Below are 12,126 nucleotides of genomic sequence, written 5' to 3'. Positions count from 1 at the left end.
GAACCCTTGATGGTCCGAACCCTTGACTGGTTACAATCGGTTTTGTTGGACAATAAAGCAGACTGTAAACGGATGGGGTTGTAGGCGCCCTTATCAAACACAAACAATAAATATAAATCAGGAACGTACACGGTAAGCTGTCCAATATACAAGTACAGTTAGAAATAGAAATACAAATAGCTAGAGCTTCATTTAAGGAGGTCATTAATAGAGTATTCAAGAGGTTGCTAGTAGAATTACAGTAAATCAACCATTCAAATCATTATGAAGCTCTGTGTAGTCTGCAGTCAATCAAACAAATGGGCTTCCACATGGATAAATTGTCATTTTTGTGGAAATTGGTGTCACGCCCCTTGTGCAGATATCCAAGAACTAGCTACAAGCAGTATTAAAACAGGGAAGTGTTTTTGGGTATGCCCAAATGAGATAAATCTGTGGACTAAAATCACAAGGGTATTAAAAGAGGATAACATCAAAGCTGCTTTCATAGACAACCTGGAAGCTTTCTACAACAGATGGGAACATAAAAAGTCTGGGCTGAATGGCACTGCCCTTGATACTGGCCATGTAGTCAGAAACTGTAAGGCTGGAGGTGATGTCCTGGTAGTCAGTAAATGTGGGGCTGATAGTGCTGTCCTGGGAGGCAGTAATGGTGAAGCTGGAGGTGCTGTCCTGGGAGACAGTAATGGTGAAGCTGGAGGTGCTGTCCTGGGAGACAGTAATGGTGAAGCTGGAGATTTTGTCCAGGTAGTCGGGAATTATACGCAGGAAGGAATACATATAAATGACCTCATGGGGGACAGGAGCCGTAGTGGGGAAACAAGTGTAGTCAAAGATAAGACAAAACCAATATTGCAAACTAGAAATACCACAGGAAATAGCAAATAAGAGGACTCCACTAGCAATAGTGAGGATATATTACCAAAAACAACTGGTGGGAGCTCCATTGTTGGTGCTAGGGAGGATAGGAATAAGACAGGGAAACATGCACCAACAGGGAATACAGTCACAGAAACCCAAGGCAAACGGAAACCAAGCCTGTGCACATACTATGCACTTGGTATCTGCAGACATGGGAAATCTGGAAAAACAGATGGGACGTGCAACTATGACCACCCTAGAAAATGCCATGCCCATATGACAACAGGAAAATGCAAACTCCCTTCCTGTAAGCTTTTTCACCCTGAAATGTGTACCTCTTCAGTACAGGAAAGACTGTGCTATAACTTAAATTGCCAGGCACACCATCTAAAGGGGACAAAATGATACAAAACATCCAGGCCATGGGAAAACCTGGGTAGCCACAGCCACTCAAGAGGGAGAGGTTTTTAGTGCCAGGAAGGAAAAAAAAATGGCAGGAAATGGCAGAAATCGTACACAAATCCAGTAATTTCTGGAGTGGAACCACAGTTGATGGCCTCCACTCCAAACTAACAGATACAGATACCAATGCCGGAAAAAAAATCCCCCCCAGTACCAACAATACCACCAGTCCGATGACATTCTTCTTTGCAAATATACAGGGTCTAAAGCCAGCAACAAACAACAAAATACCTTTCATCCGTGGACTGCTTGCAGAGGCAAAGGCAATGTTCGCGGCTTTCACTGAGACCCACATAAAGGATCACTTGGACAATGAAATATGGATCCCAGGTTACAACCTATACAGATGTGACAGAGTGAACAGGCAAAAGGGGGGGAGGGGGTTGGCCTGTACATTGCAGAGTCACTTGTTTGCACAGAACTGCTTAATGTCTCAAATGATGTAGTGGAAGTTTTAGCAGTAAAGGTCGAGAACCAAAACCTAGTCATTGTGGTAGTCTACAAGCCTCCGGATGCAACATCCCAGCAATTCCAGGAACAGCTGTTAAAAATTGACCACTGTCTGGAAAATCTTCCAGCTCCTGCACCCAATATCTTGCTCCTGGAGGATTTCAACTTAAGGCACCTAAAATGGAGGAATATAGCAAATAATATTGTTGCAGTAATAACACCAGGAGGCAGCTCTGATGAAAACTCACACTCACACGAGCTTTTAAATCTCTGCACAAAATTCAATTTAAACCAGCAAATAATAGAGCCTACTAGACTGGAGAATACACTAGACCTCATCTTCACTAACAATGATGATCTGATAAGAAATGTCACCACATCAAAAACAATATACTCAGATCACAACATAATTGAGGTTCAGACATGTATGCGTGGAGCCCCAGACCGACATAATGAGACTAGTCACGAGGGAGCATTCACCAAATTCAACTTCAATAACAAAAACATAAAGTGGGACCAAGTAAACCAAGTCCTAACTGATATAAGCTGGGAAAATATACTAAGCAACACAGACCCCAACTTATGCCTAGAACAGATTAACTTGGTGGCACTCGATGTATGCACAAGGCTTATTCCTCTAAGAAAAAGGAGGAGTAGATGTAAAATAGACAGTGACAGGCGCTCCCTTTACAGGCGATGGAAAAGAATAACAGAGCGACTAAAAGAGGTCAATATATCTGAAATGCGTAGGGAGACACTGGTCAGAGAAATAGCAAGCATCGAACTTAAGCTAAAGGAATCTTATAGGAGTCAGGAATCGCGGGAAGAACTAAAAGCCATAAATGAAATCGAAAGAAACCCAAAGTATTTCTTCTCCTATGCCAAATCAAAGTCGAGAACAATGTCCAGTATTGGGCCCCTACTTAAACAAGATGGGTCCTACACAGATGACAGCAAGGAAATGAGTGAGCTACTCAAGTCCCAATATGACTCACTTTTTAGCAAGCCGCTAACCAGACTTGAGAGTCGAAGATCAAAATTAATTTTTTATGAGAGAGCCACAAAATTTGGTTAACACAAGCCTATCCGATGTTATCCTGACACCAAATGACTTCGAACAGGCGATAAATGACATGCCCATGCACTCTGCCCCAGGGCCAGACTCATGGAACTCGGTGTTCATCAAGAACTGCAAGAAGCCCCTATCACGAGCCTTTTCCATTCTATGGAGAGGGAGCATGGACATGGGGGTTGTCCCACAGTTACTAAAAACAACAGACATAGCCCCACTCCACAAAGGGGGCAGTAAAGCAAAAGCAAAAAACTACAGACCGATAGCACTAACATCCCATATCATAAAAATCTTTGAAAGGGTCCTAAGAAGCAAGATCACCACCCATCTAGAAACCCATCAGTTACACAACCCAGGGCAACATGGGTTTGGAACAGGTCGCTCCTGTCTGTCTCAACTATTGGATCACTACGACAAGGTCCTAAATGCACTAGAAGACAAAAAGAATGCAGATGTAATATATACAGACTTTGCAAAAGCCTTCGACAAATGTGACCATGGTGTAATAGCGCACAAAATGCGTGCTAAAGGAATAACAGGAAAAGTCGGTCGATGGATCTATAATTTCCTCACTAACAGAACACAGAGAGTAGTCGTCAACAGAGTAAAGTCCGAGGCAGCTACGGTGAAAAGCTCTGTTCCACAAGGCACAGTACTCGCTCCCATCTTGTTCCTCATCCTCATATCTGACATAGACAAGGATGTCAGCCACAGCACCGTGTCTTCCTTTGCAGATGACACCCGAATCTGCATGACAGTGTCTTCCATTGCAGACACTGCAAGGCTCCAGGCGGACATCAACCAAATCTTTCAGTGGGCTGCAGAAAACAATATGAAGTTCAACGATGAGAAATTTCAATTAATCAAATATGGTAAACACGAGGAAATTAAATCTTCATCAGAGTACAAAACAAATTCTGGCCACAAAATAGAGCGAAACACCAACGTCAAAGACCTGGGAGTGATCATGTCGGAGGATCTCACCTTCAAGGACCATAACATTGTATCAATCGCATCTGCTAGAAAAATGACAGGATGATGGATAATGAGAACCTTCAAAACTAGGGAGGCCAAGCCCATGATGACACTCTTCAGGTTACTTGTTCTATCTAGGCTGGAATATTGCTGCACACTAACAGCACCTTTCAAGGCAGGTGAAATTGCTGACCTAGAAAATGTACAGAGAACCTTCACGGCGCGCATAACGGAGATAAAACACCTCAATTACTGGGAGCGCTTGAGGTTCCTAAAACTGTATTCCCTGGACGCAGGCAAGAGAGATACACGATTATATACACCTGGAAAATCCTAGAGGGACTAGTATCGAACTTGCACACGAAAATCACTCACTACGAAAGCAAAAGACTTGGCAGACGATGCAACATCCCCCCAATGAAAAGCAGGGGTGTCACTAGCACGTTAAGAGACCATACAATAAGTGTCAGGGGCCCGAGACTGTTCAACTGCCTCCCAGCATACATAATGGGGATTACCAACAGACCCCTGGCAGTCTTCAAGCTGGCACTGGACAAGCACCTAAAGTCGGTTCCTGACCAGCCGGGCTGTGGCTCGTACGTTGGTTTGCACGCAGCCAGCAGCAACAGCCTGGTTGATCAGGCTCTGATCCACCAGGAGGCCTGGTCACAGACCGGGCCGCGGGGGCGTTGACCCCCGGAACTCTCTCCAGGTAAACTCCAGGTCACCCTAGTTTGGTGGGGAATGGCTGGCGAGTTGAAAAAAAAAAATAGAAGTGTTAGATTATTATGCAGATAGTAGCTTTATTAGCAACAAGTGGTGAGCCATCAAGTTGCTGAGCCATACAGTCATCCTTCCAAATTCAAGGGTTTCATAATTTATGGATTTCAATTAGCTATCCAAAGATATTACTGGTGAGCAATTAGTAAACAGATTCAATTATCCAAAATTTTTCTGGTTCTATGACTTTCCAATGCCCAAATATCTCTTTATTTTGCTCATTATTTCTTTCCTGAAAATTGGCACCTAAATTAAAATCACATTGTGTGAAGAGCTACTGGAAACAACAGATTTCCAGATACCTCCAAATCTGCCCCAAAAATTATATTTAAACTCCAACATCAACCCTCTACTCAAACTTTTACCAGACAGCTTCAACAGAACACACAGGCAAACACGAGGCACAAAACACTTTTTGACATCCCTTGTGTCCGTCTCACACTATGCAAAAATGTAATGCATGTAAAGGGCCCAAAGATCTGGAACTCTTTGCCTAAAACAGCAAGAGGACCCTGTCCACATATCAATTTAGGGCTATATTAAAAAGTCACCATTTCTCAATAACAACCATACCCACACTATGCTAAATTCTAACCAAATTTAAAGCAACTCTCCCAAATATTTTATTATCTCTTAACTATTAAGCCATTATTACAAACTTAATGTATGTTTGCATCATAAATTGTACTACCTCATATTAATAACAGAGTAAAATTTTGAATATTTGTAGTCTACCACTCTTCACCTATTAGGTTAAGTCTGCCCAAAATGCCTTGGCATGATAGTGGCTTTCTTTGTACCAATCAAATTATGTAATGTAAACACACACTGTAACCTTAGCAAAGATATAAAATTTTATTTAATTTATTTTATATTTTAAGTTTGTTCAGGCACAGGTACACATAAATACAGTTGCATAAATTATCATACAAAGCAGCATATATGTAGATTACCTAGGATAACCCAAAAAAGTCAAAGTGATTTGTATCCATTGGGGTTGTTGTAATATCTCATTATTTGAACTGTAACAGTTGGAAAATGGTAAGTAACTCAACTATGTGAAAAGCAGTTCCAATACAAGAAGATATACTAGGAATAAGGTAAACCAAGTTACAGTGGAACCCCAGTTCTCGTCTTGTCCGGTTGTCGTACAATTAAGTTTTTGACCACTTTTTTCGGGGAAATTTTCCTTATTTTCGTACATCCACTCAGAAATCGTCCATACCAGATGCATCTGCCTGCCCGTGGGATGCGGCCGCTCATACGTTCGTGACTCGGTCTGCCTTTGTTACTTGTTCAGTGAGCATTACTCCGTGCATTCATCTGAAACATTGTGTAATAATCCATTGTTTTTTGTAGTTGCAACTGCTAAATAAGCCACCATGGGGCCAAAGAAAGTTCCGAGTGCCAGCCCTTTGGTAAAGAAGGTAAGAAACATGATAGAATCTATTGTAGAATCTGTTGTATCTTTGAGGAAGTCCATGGGGTTGGAGGTGAGTGGCCAGGATGTGGAAGAGCTGGTGGATGACCACAGGGAAGAGCTAAACATTGAAGAGCTGCAAGACCTTCATCTGGAACAGCAACAGACCTTAGCTGAGGAAATTGCTTCAGAGGAGAAAGAGAGAGGGAAGAATGTGCCTTCTTCAGTGATTAAGGACATTTGTTTAAAGTGGAGTGTGGTGCAAAGTTTTGTGGAGGAATATCACCCTAACAAAGCTGTTGCAAGCCGTGTCTGCAACACGTTCAATGACAATGCCATGTCCCATTTTAGGCAAATCTTAAAGAGATGCCCAAAACAGACCTCTATGGACAGATTTTTTGTGCGACATGGGTGCAGTAACTCTTAAGGTGGTCCTAGTGCCAGTAAAAGACAAAGAAGGGAAGTAACCCCGGATAAGGCTTTGATACCTGAAGTCCTTAAGGAGGGGGATTCCCTGTCCAAACAATAACCTCTCCTCCCTCTCTCCTCCTCACTGTCTTACATACACCAACAAGAGTCTTCAATAAAGGTAAAAGTGATGTTAAGTGTTCACTTATCCATTTCATTAGTCATTTATATTTATTTCTCATTGTTTTCTGTATGTAGAACTATAGTTATTCTCTATAAAATGTATTTTTTTTTAATATTTTTGGATGTCTGGAATGGATTAATTGGATTTACATTATTTATGGGAAATATTACTTCAGTTTTCATACAAATCGGTTTTCAGCCAACCTTCTGGACTGGATTAAAGACAACAACCGAGGTTCCACTGTACTACTTACATTAACATTAAAGAGAGGATGAGGACCCCAATGGAAAAATGTCACTTTGATTTTTTTGGGGTTATCCTGGGTAATCTACACATGCTAATATATATGATAATCTATGTAACTGTATTTATGTGTACCTGAATAAACTTAATTTACTAATCATAGTAAATGGTACATGTATGTTACAATAGCAGGTACACGTATGTTACAATAGCAGGTACATGTATGTTACAATAGCAGGTACATGTATGTTACAATAGCAGGTACATGTATGTTACAATAGCAGGTACATGTATGTTACAATAGCAGTTACATGTATGTTACATGGGATTACACTGATTTTAGTTGGTTACGTCGTTTTCCTTTACATCTGCACATAATAAACCTATCTCAGAAACACAACTGCGTCAATTTCAGACCAAGAAAAAAATTGCTGAATTTGAACCCAGAAATAATGTACATATTTATCATGGCCAGGCACATAACATGACTCAAAAGTAACTGTTCCATCTGTACTTGTACACTGTACCATCTACACTTGTACAATGTACTGTGCACACTTGTACACTGTACCATCTACACTTGTACACTGTACCATCTACACTTGTATACTGTACCATCTACACTTGTACACAGTACTGTATATACTTGTACCACCTACACTTGTACACTGTACTGTATACTCTTGTACCACTGTACTACCAATGCTTGTACCACCTACACTTGTACTACCTACACTTGTACTACCTACACTTGTACTAGCAACACTTGTGCTACCAACACTTGTGCTACCAACACTTGTACTACCTACACTTGTACTACCAACACTTGTACTACCTACACTTGTACTACCAACACTTGTACTACCTACACTTGTACTACCAACACTTGTACTACCTACACTTGTACTACCAACACTTGTGCTACCAACACTTGTACTACCTACACTTGTACTACCAACACTTGTGCTACCAACACTTGTACTACTTACACTTGTACTAGCAACACTTGTGCTACCAACACTTGTACTTACACTTGTACTAGCAACACTTGTACTAGCAACACTTGTACTAGCAACACTTGTACTAGCAACACTTGTACTACCAACACTTGTACTACCAACACTTGTACTACCTACACTTGTACTACCAACACTTGTACCACGTACACTTGTACTACCAACACTTGTACCACGTACACTTGTACTACCAACACTTGTACCACGTACACTTGTACTAGCAACACTTGTGCTACCAACACTTGTACTAGCAACACTTGTACCACGTACACTTGTACTACCAACACTTGTACCACGTACACTTGTACTAGCAACACTTGTACTACCAACACTCGTACTAGCAACACTTGTACCACGTACACTTGTACTACCAACACTTGTACCACGTACACTTGTACTAGCAACACTTGTACTACCAACACTCGTACTACCAACACTTGTACCACGTACACTTGTACTACCAACACTTGTACCACGTACACTTGTACTAGCAACACTTGTACCACGTACACTTGTACTACCAACACTTGTACCACGTACACTTGTACTACCAACACTTGTACCACGTACACTTGTACTAGCAACACTTATACTACACACAACACACGTCTATCATGCCACCTACACTCTTTCTTCCACCACTGCTTTGAAAAACACTGGTGCTAGACGAGCCTTAACGGGTGTTCGTGAGTGAAGACGGATGATGTGTTCGTGAGTGAAGACGGATGATGTGTTCGTGAGTGAAGACGGATGATGTGTTCGTGAGTGAAGACGGATGATGTGTTCGTGAGTGAAGACGGATGATGTGTTCGTGAGTGAAGACGGATGATGTGTTCGTGAGTGAAGACGGATGATGTGTTCGTTAATGAAGACGGATGATGTGTTCGTGAGTGAAGACGGATTACTGTTCACCCGCAGCTCATCTCGTAGACGGTAGCGCATAAAAAAACGGGATTACATAGGTCACAGTGGGTCTCTGTCAGATCCCACTGAGCACTGTAATATGCACTTGCATATTTCAAATCCTACCTTACTAACAGGTATCAGTACGTCATAATTAAAGACACAACCTCATCAACACGACCACTTGGTAAAGGAGTGCCACAGGGAAGTATCCTTGGTCCCCTGCTCTTCTTCCTCTAAAAATCCCTGCATATACTATGGGACCATTCACAATAGAGATGGCAAGCAATCCAGGCCTGTTTTCGTCCCTTACCCTTCCTGCAGACTACACAGATCTTCATGGTGGTGGTAATTTTACAATACTTGACAACTCTCCTAGCTAGTTAGTCTATAATTCCTCGAAGTATTTATTTTTTTGTAAGATTAGATTTTTTTTTTTAGATTTTGCCACCGAAGTGGCTAGTTTATTGTGCACCCCATATCCATCCTGTGGACGGTAGCGCGAGAGCATATGGATACACAAAAGGCCTAGGAACTAGGCCCCAAAGGGTTAACAGGAATACATATAGATTTATATCTACATATCTATAGTTCACTTATCTGTTACAAGCAAATTTAGGAAATTTGCTTAGTATATCTGGTATCTTATTTTCATTAATAAGATATCTTGACATGTCACATAGGTTATTCTACTGTCTGTCTCTGTATTCTTCAATAAGTGGACAATTAAGCACATAGTGTTCAAGACAGTGACCATATGCCTGATCACAAAATTTACATTTAGTTTGATCATCATCTGTGTGTCTCCCAAACTGCCAGAAGTACTTGTAACAAAGCCTAAGCCTGGCCACTACAACATCAGTCAGTCTGTTCACATTGTAAGTTGCTCCATAAACATATTTATCTACGTTAATGTTATCATAGTGGGTTATAGATCTACTCAGGCTTCTAACTGCATTCCTATAACAATCATTTTCATTGTTTATTTTCATTGTTTACTTTAGCTAGGCTAAATGCTCTCAAAGCTGTTGCTGGCTACAATCCCAACTATGGTGCTAATGTGAGAATCGTGAGAATGATGTACATAGCCTATGTTAGGTCCTTAATTGATTATGCTGCTCCCATGTTGATATTAGCTAGAGAAAGTTCCCTCCGACCCTTGGAGTTAATACAAAATGAAGCTCTCAGGACTATTCTTGGCTGTCCCAGATCTACAAAAGTTCTTAACATGAGGAAGGAGCTTGGTATTTCTAGTATCAGTGATAGGATTGTTGAAATTAACACTGTACTCGGTATTAAGATAAGATAAGATAAGATTTCGTTCGGATTTTTAACCCCGGAGGGTTAGCCACCCAGGATAACCCAAGAAAGTCAGTGCGTCATCGAGGACTGTCTAACTTATTTCCATTGGGGTCCTTAATCTTGTCCCCCAGGATGCGACCCACACCAGTCGACTAACACCCAGGTACCTATTTGCTGCTAGGTGAACAGGACAACAGGTGTAAGGAAACGTGTCGAATGTTTCCACCCGCCGGGAATCGAACCCGGGCCCTCCGTGTGTGAAGCGGGAGCTTTAGCCACCAGGCCACCGAGTGGGGTGGTTGCTGGGCCGGCGTCCTCCTGGCTACACTTGTTGAATAGTTGATTTTTCGGTGTTTTCTTGCTGGCCTTGGTGCTGTTTCCTCTTAGATTGCGCCTCATAATACTACAGGAATTGTTGTAGCCAAGAAGAAGTTGTAGTTATACAAATTATTATTATTATAATCAAGGGGGAAGCGCTAAACCCGGAGGATTATACAGCGCCTGGGGGGGGGATGTGGAAGGCATTCAGGCTTAATTCGGGGAACTGGAGCACAGATCCAATTCCCTAAATCAAGAGCCCCTCACCAACATCAAGGAACCTTCCTTGAGGAGTAGTTATACAAATTATTATAATCAAGGGGGAAGCGCTAAACCCGGAGGATTATACAGCGCCTGGGGGGGGGGATGTGGAAGGCATTCAGGCTTAATTCGGGGAACTGGAGCACAGATCCAATTCCCTAAATCAAGAGCCCCTCACCAACATCAAGGAACCTTCCTTGAGGGGTAGTTATACAAAGCTTAGGGTTACGTTGTTCGGCTGGCAGCGGGGTGTTGCTTTGGGTTTGAGCAGTCTTCCTTTGATCTCATTATTTTCGGTTTGTAGGTTTCACTGTTGGTAATCTTTGGTCATTCTGGGTGCTAGGTTGGGTAGTGCAGTTTTGCTTGTAACTAGGTCATCATAAGAGCATTGGTGGCTCTGATAGTTGGAGAAAAGTACAGAGCTTGGAGGTCGCTCCCCTCAAGGAAGGTTCCTTGATGTTGGTGAGGGGCTCTTGATTTAGGGAATTGGATCTGTGCTCCAGTTCCCCGAATTAAGCCTGAATGCCTTCCACATCCCCCCCCCCAGGCGCTGTATAATCCGCCGGGTTTAGCGCTTCCCCTTTGATTATAATAATAATTGGAGGTCGCTGCTGTTGTTTATCTTTGTGAATTATTATTTCTTTTTCTATTCATTAATTTTCCTGAGGAGGAGCCAGCGTTAGTAATACTGTTTGAAGTTGTTACAGAGCTGAGTAAGTCTAAACACTGAATGATCATAAAATAATTCCTTTTTTTTTTTCGTGTCACCCTACCTGGGTGAGAGTTGATAGATGTTTAATAATAATAATAATAGTTATTAATAAAATAAAACGAAAAAGATCCTCTAATATCGAACTACTAAATACTAAAACTAAAAATCTCTAGTAACAGTGTTGAGAGTTGCTCTCCTCGAGAATTACTCAGGATAACTGAAGAGCAGGAACAGCGACGTGTTCTCTCCATGGCGGCTGGGCAGCTTCTCCAGTGTGTCTTGCAAGTTGTTACAGGGCTCACCAAGTCTTCACAATTAATGATCGTAAAATTATTCCTTTTTTTTTTCGTGCCACCCTACCTCGGTGAGAGTTGGTAGATGTTTAATAATAATAATAATAATTGTTATTAATAAAATAAAACGAAAAAGATCCTCTAATATCGAACTACTAAATACTAAAACGAAGCGATAAACCCATGTGGGTTATTCAAAGCAAAGGTTATCCACAGGCTGCGTCTTCAAGCTGCGGGTATAGAAGCAGTTGCTCTGCGAGGCTTTACAGTTTTTCGAGATGTGATTTCGCTAGCTGCGGCTTCACGAGCTGCGGCTTCACGAGCTGCGGCATCACGAGCTGCGATTTCACGAGCAGTTGCTCTGCCCCTCTTTACAGATTTTCGAAAGGTGATTTCACGAGCTGCGGCTTCTCGAGCTGCAGCTTCACGAGCTGCAGCTTCACCAGCTGCGAATTCACGAGCTGCG

General features: G+C 41.9%; 1 protein-coding gene across 8 annotated transcripts in view; it reads right to left on the bottom strand.

Annotated features, from left to right (window-relative positions):
- Window positions 1-11,667, bottom strand: part of LOC128698885 (nucleoporin p58/p45) — a 154,516-nt gene extending 142,849 nt beyond the window's left edge. For 6 of the 8 annotated variants that reach the window (XR_011392474.1, XR_011392477.1, XM_070089016.1 and 3 more), the window contains exon 1: window positions 8,497-8,828. Coding sequence is in view for 4 of the 8 variants with exons in the window: in XM_070089016.1 (XP_069945117.1) it covers window positions 8,497-8,813 (317 nt within the window). In the remaining 4 variants the exon portion in view is untranslated. Of the gene's footprint in view, window positions 1-8,496; window positions 8,829-8,900; window positions 8,921-11,575 lie in introns of those variants that run through there. The other 2 variants (XM_070089052.1, XM_070089054.1) reach the window with 2 other exon arrangements.
- Window positions 11,668-12,126: the final 459 nt, after the last annotated feature.

This window comes from Cherax quadricarinatus, chromosome 2, assembly GCF_038502225.1.
Source record: "Cherax quadricarinatus isolate ZL_2023a chromosome 2, ASM3850222v1, whole genome shotgun sequence".
In the NCBI taxonomy this organism is placed as follows: domain Eukaryota; kingdom Metazoa; phylum Arthropoda; class Malacostraca; order Decapoda; family Parastacidae; genus Cherax; species Cherax quadricarinatus.
The sequence above is the reverse complement of the archived record's forward strand: the minus strand, read 5'-3'. Positions and strand labels throughout refer to the sequence as shown.